The sequence below is a fragment of the Ranitomeya imitator genome, chromosome 6 (genome assembly GCF_032444005.1).
Source record: "Ranitomeya imitator isolate aRanImi1 chromosome 6, aRanImi1.pri, whole genome shotgun sequence".
Classification (NCBI taxonomy): Eukaryota; Metazoa; Chordata; class Amphibia; order Anura; family Dendrobatidae; genus Ranitomeya; species Ranitomeya imitator.
Window position 1 is genome coordinate 341,812,573 of NC_091287.1, and position 14,559 is coordinate 341,827,131.

Genomic DNA, 14,559 nt, shown 5'->3' on the forward strand with positions numbered 1-14,559 from the left:
AAAAAGAAAAAAATGAAATTGTCTGCAGCATCAAAGGATTGAAGTGAATGTTGCATTTGAGGCACACAATAAAAAGTGTACACTCACCTGTTAAAATGCAGGTTAAAAAAAAAAACCTAGAAAACCCTTTTCAGAGCTCTTTCCACCTTTTCATTGGCGGCTAAAAAAAACACTTAGGATTCGAAAATTGGTCCTGCAAGCTGCCAAGAGGCCTACAGCAACATTAAAGGAGAGGAAAGAATTTCTTTCAAGTAGTTGTTGTGTACTGCATGTGACACCATTCTCCCGTGTTATCTGTTTGGCCTGTGGGGTAGTGTGGCAAAACTGAAGCCTTTTCTTACAAGGAAAAATATCCAAGTCCAGCTATGTTTTACCAAAACCTACATAGTCTGCCAAATCTTGTGGGAAAACGTGATAAGGTCTGATGAGACGAAGGTTGAACTTTTTTGCCTTACCTTTTTTGGAATTCTGTTTGGCGAAAAGCCAATACCGTGCACCACCCAAAGAAGACCATACGTAGAGTAAAGAATGGTGGAGACATCCTTATGCTTTGAGATGGTTTTTCAGCAGCTTAGTCATGTGGGAGGGAATTATGCACAGTTCTAAATGTTAGTCAATTTTGCAGCAAAACCTTCAGGCCTCTGCTAAAAAGCTTATGATGAAGAGGAATTTCATCTTTCAGCACGACAGTGACCCAAAGCATAACTTCAAATGAACTAGTGAACATACGGACTTGTTCATGGGACTCACTCCCCCCCCCAAAAAAAACAAAAAACAAAAAAACAAAAACAAAGCTGTACTCATGTAATTTCGTCTTTGTCATTGACATTGCACAAATGCAATGTGAACATAGCCTTAGGAAAAGTAAAGAGCTGTAGGCTGCTTCCAGAAGAAAATAATTACACTACTGCGTAACAGCTCTGTCCAATTGTATGTCTGACTGTTCTGTCTGTAACACAATCATTATTTTTAATTTCTTGATTTCTGGTCGTTTCGAAGAATCAGTATGGCTTCTTATTCTTAATGAAAACATTTTTTCTTTTTTCCTACTCAGGTTTGGGCGTCATTTTGAGTCCCCTCTCCTTTGGCAGAGTATCATTATGATTGTTACGATGCTGCTAATGCTGAAATTGTGTACAGAAGTCCGAGTGGCAAATGATCTGAACACAAAGCGCCGCCTGTTTGCAGGTTTGTGATAGAGTCCATACACTTGGGAATGCGGGGAATTACCGTATATACTCGAGTATAAGCCAACCCCCCCCCCCGTAATTTTGCCACAAAAAACTGGGAAAACTTATTGACTCGAGTATAAGCCCAGGGTAGGAAATGCAGCAGCTCCCGGTGAATTTCAAAAGTAAAAATAGATGCTCCATACCGTTCATTATGGCCCCATAGCTGCTTCTTATAAAGCTGTGCCCCATATAGAATGCTCTGCACCGTTCATTATGGCCCCATAAATGCTCCTTATAAAGCTGTGCCATATAGAATGCTGCTGCTGCTGCAATAAAAAAAAAATCACATACTCGCCTCTCTTGCTCAGGACGCCGGCGCTTTCAATATTTACCTGCTCCTTGTGCGGGTCCGTCTCCAGCACTGACGCTCAGCAGAGGGCGCGCACTGACTACGTCACCGCGCCCTCTAAGCTGAGCGTCATTGCTAGAGGACACTAGAGACGGAGCAGCACCGGAGCGAGGAGCAGGTAAATATCACGCAGCGCTCCCCTCCCCGTATACCTACCTGCTCCCGGCGCGGTCCCTGCAGTCCCTGCTTCTCCCGGCGCTGCATCTTCTTGCTGTATTTAGCGGTCACAGTTACCGCTCATTTTCAGTCCTGAATATGCGGCTCCACCTCTATAGGAGGTGGAGCCGCATATTCATTTCTCTAATGAACGGTACCATGTGACCGCTCAATACAGGAAAAAGATGCAGCGCTGGAAGAAGCAGGGACTGCAGGGACCGCGCCGGGAGTAGGTAAGTATAACCAGACAGCCCCCGCTCCCCCTCACCGGCCGACCCCCGGGTATGACTCGAGTATAAGCAGAGAGGGGGACTTTCAGCCCCCAAAAAAAGGGCTGAAAATCTCCGCTTATACTCGAGTATATACGGTAGTTATGGATCTCATGAAAAGTCTCCTGATTATGTCCTCTGAGACATGTTGCTATCAATCTAATATTGCTGAAATGTTAATTGTTTATTATGCTATTTCTATATGGAAAGTTAATGTTTAAGTTGTGTTGATTGTTTAGGAGCACAGTAGTTTTGTGTTTTAAAGGAAATGTATGCCATTTGGGGCTTTTTTTGTATTTAGATCCCATATTTGGTAAAAATATGCATATTTTTGAAATTGGGTTCATTAACTTTTCTATAGCCACAGTTTTTACACAGTTGTTACACTATCTATTATGGCTGCAGAATGAGTTAACTGAGAATTTGTCAGTGAACTTTTGCTGGCGGGACTTCTGTAACGTCTGACTTTCATCTTTTGAGCTCTTCTCCGTTGATTTCTGACCTTAATGTTCAGCTTATATTTGATGTTGTTAGAAATTTGATAAGAGGAGCTCCATAGAACACAGATTAAAGTTGTATAAACCCATCAGAAAAATCTCACTGACTCAATCTCAGTTAACTTCTTCTTCAGCCAGCAATGCAAAGGCTACAGAAGGCAAGCGATGCGTCGTTTTAAGGAAACCCAATTGGACTGATTAGATTTTTAAGCAAAAAAATAAAGCCCTGGTACAGTAAATAATGTCCACTGAAAAATAAACTTATGGCTCTTAGAATGCAAAGAGGGAAAAAAAACAGAAGTGAAAAATGGAAACTTCCTAAATACGATCTTGAATACTTTAACTCCTTGCTGCCATTTGACGTAATAGTATGGTCAGCGTCTGGCACCTGTATATGGATCGGGCTCAGGAGCTGAGCCTGCACCAAACCCAGAGGATGCTGGCTGATTTACATAGCGGATATCTGCCTGTGACGGTGAAGCTTCACTCGTTGCTATTAACCCCATAAATGATGTTAACCAACCAACTTATTGGATAAGGAGTGCAGTGGGTCATCTCCCCAGAAAAGAAAGTTTACTTGAACGAGTTGCAGTTCTTCATGCCCAGTCGAGTGATTCACAACCCTTTCATGGTTTATTTCCACACGTCGTATGATCTGCTGCGGATTTGTGTGTGGAAAATCTACTGTTCCAGGATTGTGAGAAGGGAGATTGACCACTGCACACCATGTCAGATGGCTTCTCTGATCGGTCCCAAATGGACCTCCACTGATTCTTCTTCACTGCAAATGCCAGAAGGGCCTGTCTGGTCATGAGCTGCCTTGTCTGCTACGTTGTTAACAGAATCCGTGTTCTCGAGACACCCATACTGTTAAAGGGACACTGTCACCTGAATTTGGAGGGAACAATCTTTAGCCATGGAGGCGGGGTTTTTGGGTGTTTGATTCACCCTTTCCTTACCCGCTGGCTGCAATATTGGATTGAAGTTCATTCTCTGTCCTCCATAGTACACGCCTGCGCAAGGCAAGATTGCGTGTACTACAGAGGACAGAGAATGAACTTCAATCCAATATTGCAGCCAGCATGCAGCCAGCGGGTAAGGAAAGTGTGAATCAAACACCCAAAAACCCCGCCTCCATGGCTAAAGATTGTTCCCTCCAAATTTAGGTGACAGTGTCCCTTTTAAGAGTTGTGAAGGAACACAAAGTTGGTGACTGTCACTTACCCCAGCAGGCCACGGGCATCATTAGAAATATTGGTCTTGTAGTAAATCTTGCTTTCCTCCATCCAGGGTAATATATGCCATCTGGTGCTTGGGGATGAGGACATCATGGGCCTGTGTGATTTCAAATGCCAGGGCTGAATTTTAGCCCCAGTCCGTACCTGTCACACCATGATATTTAGCTGTGTAACTGAGGCTATGGGCCTTGCTGCATCACCCTTCACTTTCTTCTTGACATATTTCTATCCTTTCGTCCTCCTCATTTTACTTTTCCCGTTTTCATTCTTACTATGTCCTCACTGTTTTTACAGTGTTCATTGTATGGTAAAGATGATCTGGCGGCATGATTCTCTAGGTCAGTACAATTATGGCAGTACCAAACTTGCAATGATTTTGCTTTTATTTATATAGCAAGAAAAACCTTTTGAAAGTTTGTAGAAAAAACCCAAATTGGTTTAGGTCATTGAGACCCGTGGCTTTTTTATTTTCCCATCAATAGAGCTGTATGAGCTCTTGTTTTTTTGCATGACAAGCTGAAAGTTCTATTGATATCAATGTGAGGTACATCAGACAAATTTTATTGTGGGTTTTAACCCCTTCCCGACCTGTGACACAGCGTATGCGTCATGAAAGTCGGTGCCAATCCGACCTGTGACGCATATGCTGTGTCACAAAAAGATCGCGTCCCTGCAGGCCGGGTGAAAGGGTTAACTCCCATTTCACCCGATCTGCAGGGACAGGGGGAGTGGTAGTTTAGCCCAGGGGGGGTGGCTTCACCCCCTCGTGGCTACGATCGCTCTGATTGGCAGTTTCACTTTCAACAGCCAATCAGAGCGATTTGTAATATTTCACCTAAAAAAATGGTGAAATATTACAATCCAGCCATGGCCGATGCTGCAATATCATCGGCCATGGCTGGAAATACTAATGTGCCCCCACCCCACCCCACCGATCGCCCCCCCAGCCCCCCGATCTGTGGCCCGCTCCCCTCCGTCCTGTGCTCCGCTCCCCCGTCCTCCTGCCCGCTCCCCCCGTGCTCCAATCACACCCCCCCGTGCTCCAATCAAACCCCCCCGCACTCCGATCCCCCCCCGTGCTCCGAACCACCCCCCCTGCACACCGATCCACCCCCCCTGCACACCGATCCACCCGCCCGCACACCGATCACTCTCCCCCATGCTCCGATCCCTCCCCCCCCGTGCTCCGACACCCCCCGTGCCCTGATCTCCCCCCCCCCTGTGCCCTGATCTCCCCCCCTTATACTTACCGATCCTGGCGGGGTCCCGTCCGTCTTCTTCCCCGAGCGCCGCCATGTTCCAAAATGGCGGGCGCATGCGCAGTGCGCCCACCGAATCTGCCGGCCGGCAGATTCGTTCCAATGTGAATTTTGATCACTGTGATATAATCTATCACAGTGGTCAAAATAAAAAAAACAGTAAATGACCCCCCCCATTTGTCCCCCATAGATAGGGACAATAATAAAATAAAGAATTTTTTTTTTTTTTTCACTAAGGTTGGAGTTAGAACTAGGGTTAGGGTTAGGGGTAGGGTTAGGGGTAGGGTTAGGGGTAGGGTTAGGGGTAGGGTTAGGGTTTCGGTATGTGCACACGTATTCTGGTCCTCTGCGGATTTTTCCGCAGCGGATTTGATAAATCCGCAGTGCTAAACCGCTGCGGATTTATGGCAGATTTACCGCGGTTTTTCTGCGCATTTCACTGCGGTTTTACAACTGCGATTTTCTATTGGAGCAGTTGTAAAACCGCTGTGGAATCCGCAGAAAGAAGTGACATGCTGCGGAATGTAAACCGCTGCGTTTCCGTGCAGTTTTTCCGCAGCATGTGTACAGCGATTTTTGTTTCCCGTAGGTTTACATTGAAATGTAAACTCATGGGAAACTGCTGCGGATCCGCAGCGTTTTCCGAAGCGTGTGCACATACCTTTAGAATTAGGCTATGTGCACACGGTGCGGATTTGGCTGCGGATCCGCAGCGGATTGGCCGCTGCGGATCCGCAGCAGTGTTCCATCAGGTTTACAGTACCATGTAAACCTATGGAAAACCAAATCCGCTGTGCCCATGGTGCGGAAAATACCGCACGGAAACGCTGCGTTGTATTTTCCGCAGCATGTCAATTCTTTGTGCGGATTCCGCAGCGTTTTACACCTATTCCTCAATAGGAATCCGCAGGTGAAATCCGCAGTAAATCCGCAGGTAAAACGCAGTGCCTTTTACCCGCGGATTTTTCAAAAATGGTGCGGAAAAATCTCACACGAATCCGCAACGTGGGTACATAGCCTTAGGGTTAGGGTTGGGTTGGAATTAGGGTTGTGGTTAGGGTTAGGGGTGTGTTGGGGTTAGGGTTGTGGTTAGGGGTGTGTTGCGGTTAGGGTTGTGGTTAGGGTTACGGCTACAGTTGGGATAAGGGTTAGGGGTGTGTTGGCGTTAGAATTGAGGGGTTTCCACTGTTTAGGCACATCAGGGGGTCTCCAAACGCAACATGGCGCCACCATTGATTCCAGCCAATCTTTTATTCAAAAAGTCAAATGGTGCTCCTTCCCTTCCGAGCCCCGACGTGTGCCCAAACAGTGGTTTACCCCCCACATATGGGGTATCAGTGTACTCAGGACAAACTGGGCAACAATTACTGGGGTCCAATTTCTCCTGTTACCCTTGAGAAAATAAAAAATTGCTTGCTAAAACATCATTTTTGAGGAAAGTAAAATGATTTTTTATTTTCACGGCTCTGCGTTGTAAACGTCTGTGAAGCACTTGGGGGTTCAAAGTGCTCACCACATATCTAGATAAGTTCCTTGGGGGGTCTAGTTTCCAAAATGGGGTCACTTGTGGGGGGTTTCTACTGTTTAGGCACACCAGGGGCTCTGCAAACGCAACGTGACGCCCGCAGACCATTCCATCAAAGTCTGCATTTCAAAACGTCACTACTTGACTTCCGAGCCCCGACATGTGCCCAAACAGTGGTTTACCCCCACATATGGGGTATCAGCGTACTCAGGACAAACTGGGCAACAATTACTGGGGTCCAATTTCTCCTGTTACCCTTGAGAAAATAAAAAATTGCTTGCTAAAACATCATTTTTGAGGAAAGAAAAATGATTTTTTATTTTCACGGCTCTGCGTTGTAAACGTCTGTGAAGCACTTGGGGGTTCAAAGTGCTCACCACATATCTAGATAAGTTCCTTGGGGGGTCTAGTTTCCAAAATGGGGTCACTTGTGGGGGGTTTCTACTGTTTAGGCACACCAGGGGCTCTGCAAACGCAACGTGACGCCCGCAGACCATTCCATCAAAGTCTGCATTTCAAAACGTCACTACTTGACTTCCGAGCCCCGACATGTGCCCAAACAGTGGTTTACCCCCACATATGGGGTATCAGCGTACTCAGGACAAACTGGGCAACAATTGCTGGGGTCCAATTTCTCCTGTTACCCTTGAGAAAATAAAAAATTGCTTGCTAAAACATCATTTTTGAGGAAAGAAAAATGATTTTTTATTTTCATGGCTCTGCGTTATAAACTTCTGTGAAGCACTTGGAAGTTCAAAGTCCTCACCACACATCTAGATTAGTTCCTTTGGGGGTCTAGTTTCCAAAATGGGGTCACTTGTGGGGGGTTTCTACTGTTTAGGCACACCAGGGGCTCTGCAAACGCAACGTGACGCCCGCAGACCATTCCATCAAAGTCTGCATTTCAAAAGTCACTACTTCCCTTCTGAGCCCCGACGTGTGCCCAAACAGTGGTTTACCCCCACATATGGGGTATCAGCGTACTCAGGAGAAACTGGACAACAACTTTTGGGGTCCAATTTCTCCTTTTACCCTTGGGAAAATAATAAATTGCAGGCTAAAAAATCATTTTAGAGAAAATAAAATTTTTATTTTATTTTCATGGCTCTGCGTTATAAACTTCTGTGAAGCACTTGGAAGTTCAAAGTCCTCACCACACATCTAGATTAGTTCCTTTGGGGGTCTAGTTTCCAAAATGGGGTCATATGTGGGGGATCTCCAATGTTTAGGCACACAGGGGCTCTCCAAACGTGACATGGTGTCCGCTAATGATTGGAGCTAATTTTCCATTTAAAAAGCCAATTGGCGTGCCTTCCCTTCCGAGCCCTGCCGTGCGCCCAAACAGTGGTTTACCCCCACATATGGGGTATCAGCGTACTCAGGACAAACTGGACAACAACATTTGCGGTCCAATTTCTCCTATTACCCTTGGCAAAATAGGAAATTCCAGGCTAAAAATCATTTTTGAGGAAAGAAAAATTATTTTTTATTTTCATGGCTCTGCATTATAAACTTCTGTGAAGCACCTGGGGGTTTAAAGTGCTCAATATGCATCTAGATAAGTTCCTTGGGGGGTCTAGTTTCCAAAATGGGGTCACTTGTGGGGGAGCTCCAATGCATAGGCACACAGGGGCTCTCTAAACGCGACATGGTGTCCGCTAACAATTGGAGCTAATTTTCCATTCAAAAAGTCAAATGGCGCGCCTTCCCTTCCGAGCCCTGCCGTGTGCCCAAACAGTGGTTTACCCCCACATATGAGGTATCGGCGTACTCGGGAGAAATTGCCCAACAAATTTTAGGATTCATTTTATCCTATTGCCCATGTGAAAATGAAAAACTGAGGCGAAAAGAATTTTTTTGTGAAAAAAAAAGTACTTTTTCATTTTTACAGATCAATTTGTGAAGCACCTGAGGGTTTAAAGTGCTCAATATGCATCTAGATAAGTTCCTTGGGGGGTCTAGTTTCCAAAATGGGGTCATTTGTGGGGGAGCTCCAATGTTTAGGCACACGGGGGCTCTCCAAACACGACATGGTGTCCGCTAACGATGGAGATAATTTTTCATTCAAAAAGTCAAATGGCGCTCCTTCCCTTCCGAACCTTACCATGTGCCCAAACAGTGGTTTACCCCCACATGTGAGGTATCGGTGTACTCATGAGAAATTGCCCAACAAATTTTAGGATCCATTTTATCCTGTTACCCATGTGAAAATGAAAAAAATTGAGGCTAAAAGAATTATTTTGTGAAAAAAAAGTACTTTTTCATTTTTACGGATCAATTTGTGAAGCCCCCGGGGGTTCAAAGTTCTCACTATGCATCTAGATAAGTTCCTTGGGGCGTCTAGTTTCCAAAATGGGGTCACGTGTGGGGGAGCTCCAATTTTTAGGCACACGGGGGCTCTCCAAACGTGACATGGTGTCCGCTAAAGAGTGGAGCCAATTTTTCATTCAAAAAGTCAAATGGCGCTCCTTCCCTTCCAAGCCCTGCCGTGCGCCCAAACAGTGGTTTACCCCCACATATGAGGTATCAGCGTACTCAGGACAAATTGGACAACAACTTTCGTGGTTCAGTTTCTCCTTGTACCATTGGGAAAATAAAAAAAAATGTTGCTAAAAGATAATTTTTGTGACTAAAAAGTTAAATGTTCATTTTTTCCTTCCATGTTGCTTCTGCTGCTGTGAAGCACTTGAAGGGTTAATAAACTTCTTGAATGTGGTTTTGAGCACCTTTAGGGGTGCAGTTTTTAGAATGGTGTCACTTTTGGGTATTTTCAGCCATATAGACCCCTCAAACTGACTTCAAATGTGAGGTGGTCCCTAAAAAAAATGGTTTTGTAAATTTCGTTGTAAAAATGAGAAATCGCAGGTCAAATTTTAACTCTTATAACTTCCTAGCAAAAAAAAATTTTGTTTCCAAAATTGTGCTGGTGTAAAGTAGACATGTGGGAAATGTTATTTATTAACTATTTTGTGTCACATAACTCTCTGGTTTAACAGAATAAAAATTCAAAATGTGAAAATTGCGAAATTTTCAAAATTTTCGCCAAATTTCCGTTTTTATCACAAATAAACGCAGAATTTATTGACCTAAATTTACCACTAACATGAAGCCCAATATGTCACGAAAAAACAATCTCCGAACCGCTAGGATCCGTTGAAGCGTTCCTGAGTTATTACCTCATAAAGGGACACTGGTCAGAATTGCAAAAAACGGCCAGGTCATTAAGGTCAAAATAGGCTGGGTCATGAAGGGGTTAAAGAGGTGTGCCAAAATCCATAATTTTTTTTTTTAACTTTATTGTATTTACGGTGTTCATTGTATGGATTAATTACCATAATTTTATGTGTTGTTAGACTGGCTTTGTTGTGATGCCAATTTGTATTTTTTTTTACATTTCTTTATTTTTAACATGATTAAAAGGGGATAGTTTGAATTTGTAAAACCTTTTTTTTATTTTTTTAGTTTAGTCCCCTTACGACTTGAATCTGCAACCATCTGATCACTTATACTATATACTAGTGCCACAGTTTTGCAGTACAGTGTAAGTCGCTGCCACGTATGAAACCTTTTGGCTGAGCTTCATAGTAGTAGCAAGATGGCAGCGGTGAGTGCTTTAAGCTGGCCCACAGAGGCTGTGGTAACCCATTGGTGCCCCGCGATCAGGTCTGGTGCTCGCATGCAATGGAACTGGCTATATTTAAATGTCGCTGTCAGAGCTTGACAGTGGCATCTAAGTAGTGACCATGAGTCGAAGCTCAGCTCTGCGCCCTGTTCTTTGTCACAGATGCCGGCTATGTAATAAAGTCAGCATCTCCGGCAGGTGGAGAGAGCTCAACTTCCGGGCTTCCTAGACACATGCAGAGCCCAGCACTGACATACAGTTGCATCAGTTTGTGTTAAAGGGTTCATCCATAATGTTGATAGAAATGTATGGCTTACATATATGTGTAGCAAAATTATGTCTAAAAACTACAGATTAGCTAATATTGCAAAAAAAACAAGACCTCACATGCTGATGCTTACTTAATCATCCTAAAGCTGTGGACGTGGGCATTCTGGCCATGTGGACAAGTCCAAAACCAAAATTTCCATCAGTAAAATAATTATGAACTGCACCATACAGCTGTCTGTCATTTTTCAGAACGTTCGCTTGTATGTTTGTTTTTTTTTTTTTTCCTTTTTGCGTTTTTTTGTAGACAATATATTTAATATTGTTTGCGTATGTATGTCATACAATGTATGAAATATGCACATAGCACACACACCTTTGACTGTTAGTACCCACCTTGGACCTAAGCTCCCACACTGTGCAGTCAGCTGTTGGCTGAAGAATGGTTCTTGCCATCGTTCGTCCTGGAGCTATTTCTCCCAACTTTCTCATAAAGAGAAGCGCTCGCTCCTGTGTCTTCTACGAGAGAGCCGCGGTCAGACTCCTCTGTTAAACATGCCATTTTTTTTTTTCCTGACCTCAACTGTCCCATACAAGTTAGATATTGTAAAACAATGGGGAGACAAAGAGCGCAATAGGGTCTTATCCACGTTACAAAGAGGAGAATATATACCAAAATTTGCTCACCTGGTTAGGATGAGATTAGAGCATATAGATAGCGGCTGCTGCAGATCCACAGGTCTTCACCGACCAGAGAAAATAATGTCTTCAAAAGGAGATTTGTAGTTAAAATTCTGCGCTGCCGCTAAGATGAATTTCAGGAGAGTAAAGTTGATTCACAGTGGTGAATCAACTTTACTCTCCTGAAATTCATCTTAGCGGCAGCGCAGAATTTTAACTACAAATCTCCTTTTGAAGACCATACAAGTTAGAAAAATATTTAGAATTGAGAGTCCTCAGTGGTTGATACCTTTTAATGGCTATCAACCACTGAGGACTCTCAATTCTAAATGTTTCTCTATCTACTGGCTAACACGGTACCAAGATATATATCTTTCCTGTATCGTACAAGTTAGACTGTTAACACAGCTCAACGATATGAACAGGTTCACCTGATGGTAGTCTGATGTGTGTGGGAGTCTTTAGTTATTCTTTCCGTCATGTCTCTGCCCTGTAATGAAAATCAGACATCGCTTTTGAATTGTGCTTCAGCAGAAAAATTATTAAGCACTAATCTAATGAAAATGGCTTGGGCAAAAATGAGGGCACCTTTTTAATATTCTGTTGTAACAACCTTTTGAGACTATCAATATAGACGATTTCTGTAACTCTCAATGAGTTTCCTTAACCCGTCCTCAGGTACTAACGTGAGCAAACTGATCCAGTGGTCTCAGGTTTGAAGGATGCTTTCTCCAGACTACAGGCTTCAGCTCTTTTCACTGATGTTCAGTATTCAAAATTTAGATCAGGGCTCATAAAAGGCCACTTTAGAATAGTCCAATGCCTTTCTCTTTTCCTCCGATGTTTATAACTTTTTCTTGGGGTCGCTTTCCTGTTGGAGGACCTATGATCTGTGGCTCAGACCAAGCTTTCTGACACTAGGCAGCATATTTCACTCCAGAATGCCTTGATTCAAGATGCCCTACACCAGATGCAGCAAAGCAGCTCCATAACATAACCACTAGTGATGAGCGAGCGTGCTTGGATATCGTGTTATATGATCCTGCTCGGGTGTTATCTGAATATCTCGGGCATGCTCAAGTAATAAGTTCAAGTCCCCGCAGCATCTGTTAGGCAATCCCTGGATGTGTTGCTTCTATTTAACAGCCGTGAGACATGTAGCCGCGGGGATTTGATGTCACGATATCAGAGCACATCCGCTCATCACTAAAAAGCCCCTTTCATGTTTCACAGTAGGTACAATGTTTTTTTTTTTTCTATGCTTTATTTCTGCATCAGTTAACAACATAGAGCTGATGTAACTTGCCAAAAAGCTCCAATGTTGTCTCATCTGTCCAAAAGACCATTCTCCAAGAAGATTTGTGGCTTGTCTATATACATTTTGTGAAATCCAGTCTTTTTTTTTTTTTTTAAATGATTTGCTTTAAACAGTGCTTTTCTCCTTGGTTATCTTCCATGAAGTCTGCTTCAGCCAAGACAGCGATGGATGGTGCGATCTGAGACTGAGGTACTTTGATCTTGGAGCTTACCTCTCTTTGAAAGTTGTTCTGTGCTCTTTGTTTACCATTCATATTATCCATCTTTTCAACATATCATCACCTTTCCGCAAACCTTAAACCTTTGAATAATATGTGCAACTGTAGTAGAGGCTCATAAAGCGGTTTGGAGATACTTAGCCCTTACCTTTAACATGTTTGTCTATTATTTTCTTTCTAATCTCAGGAGAAAACTCTACTTACCGTAGCTCTCTTTTTTTAACATTCAATGTGGTACACACCATGAAACAAAACAGTACTGTGACTACTTTTTACCCTTTAAATAGGTAGTCTAACTGATTAGCATACACGTGTCTACAAACTTGTAATTGCAGGGCACACCTTAGTTTAACATGTCCCTATGGTCAAATTATTTTCAATCTTTTCTAGGGGTGCCATTTTTTTTTTTTTTTTTTTTTTTTGTTCAGGTCATTTTCAATAGTTTAATTTTTCTGTTGAACCACAATTCAAAACCATGTCTGATTTTCATTCATTTATATTCCCGAAATATAAATTGAAAATTACTTTGGTCACTAAAATAATTTGAAACTGACCAATGTGAATTTATTTTACTTTAACAGACAGGTACCAACAATGTTGTCCATGTTTATATGAGGTGTATATAGCAGTGGTCCCCAAACTTCTGACATTGAGAGCCACATCCAGGTCCCACCCCCCTCACAGTAGTGACACCCAGAGCCCCAGTTACCGGTATAATGATAGCCATAGACCAGATCTGCTCTTCTTTTTGGGGCTACTCACAAAAGTCACCTTCAGGTGAGTATCCCCTATCCTGACTCTTTTCTATACCTGGTGTTAATGCACCAAGCTGGCAGAGAGCCACGAGCCACACATAATGGGCCCACGAGCCACATGTGGCTCCAGAACCACAGGCTGAGGACCCTTCCTCTAAAGGGTGACAGTAATGTGTTACATGGAGTGTACCAAGCCAGTTAACAGCCTATAGGTGAGGCCAATATATAGAATCAGATAGTCTGCCAGGCAGCTTCTAAGCATTAACCCCCTGGTCCCACACTACAAACCAGAATGGCATTCTGGTGGAAACCTAAGCACAAAATGGCATCCCATAATAGGGAGACTTACCAGAAATTCATGAAAGGCCAATATTATATATAATTTATATATACAGTACAGACCAAAAGTTTGGACACACCTACTCATTTAAAAAATTTTCTGTATTTTCATGACTGAAAATTGTACATTCATACTGAAGGCATCATAACTATGAATTAACACATGTGGAATTATATACTTAACAAAAAAGTGTGACAACAACTGAAAATATGTCTTATATTCTAGGTTCTTCAAAGTAGCCACCTTTTGCTTTGATGACTGCTTTGCACACTGTTGGCATTCTCTTGATGAGCTTCAAGAGGTAGTGACCGGGAATGGTCTTCCAACAATCTTGAAGGAGTTCCCAGAGATGCTTAGCACTTTTTGTCCCTTTTGCCTTCACTCTGCGGTCCAGCTCACCCCAAACCATCTTGATTGTGTTCAGGTCTGGTGACTGTGGAGGCCAGGTAATCTGGTGTAGCACCCCATCACCCTTCTTCTTGGTCAAGTAGTCCTTACACAGCCTGGAGGTGTGTTTGGGGTCATCCTGTTGAAAAATAAATGATGGTCCAACTAAACGCAAACCGGATGGAATAGCATGCTGCTGCAAGATGCTGTGGTAGCCATGCTGGTTCAGTATGCCTTGTATTTTGAATATCCCCAACAGTGTCACCAGCAAAGCACCCCCACGCCATCACACCACCTCCTCCATGCTTCACGGTGGGAACCAGGCATTTAGAGTCCATCTGTTCACCTTTTCTGCGCCGCACAAAGACACTGTGGTTGGAACCAAAGATCTCAAATTTGGACTCATCAGACCAAAGCACAGATTTCCACTGGTCTAATGTACATTCC

At 43.4% G+C, this 14,559-nt stretch overlaps 1 protein-coding gene across 6 annotated transcripts in view; it reads left to right on the plus strand.

Annotated features, from left to right (window-relative positions):
- Nucleotides 1-14,559, plus strand: part of SLC66A2 (solute carrier family 66 member 2) — a 180,823-nt gene that overhangs the window by 52,586 nt on the left and 113,678 nt on the right. For all 6 annotated transcript variants that reach the window (XM_069730923.1, XM_069730920.1, XM_069730925.1 and 3 more), the window contains exon 3: nt 1,055-1,188. In XM_069730923.1, the coding sequence (XP_069587024.1) occupies nt 1,055-1,188 (134 nt within the window). The remainder of the gene's footprint in view (nt 1-1,054; nt 1,189-14,559) is intronic.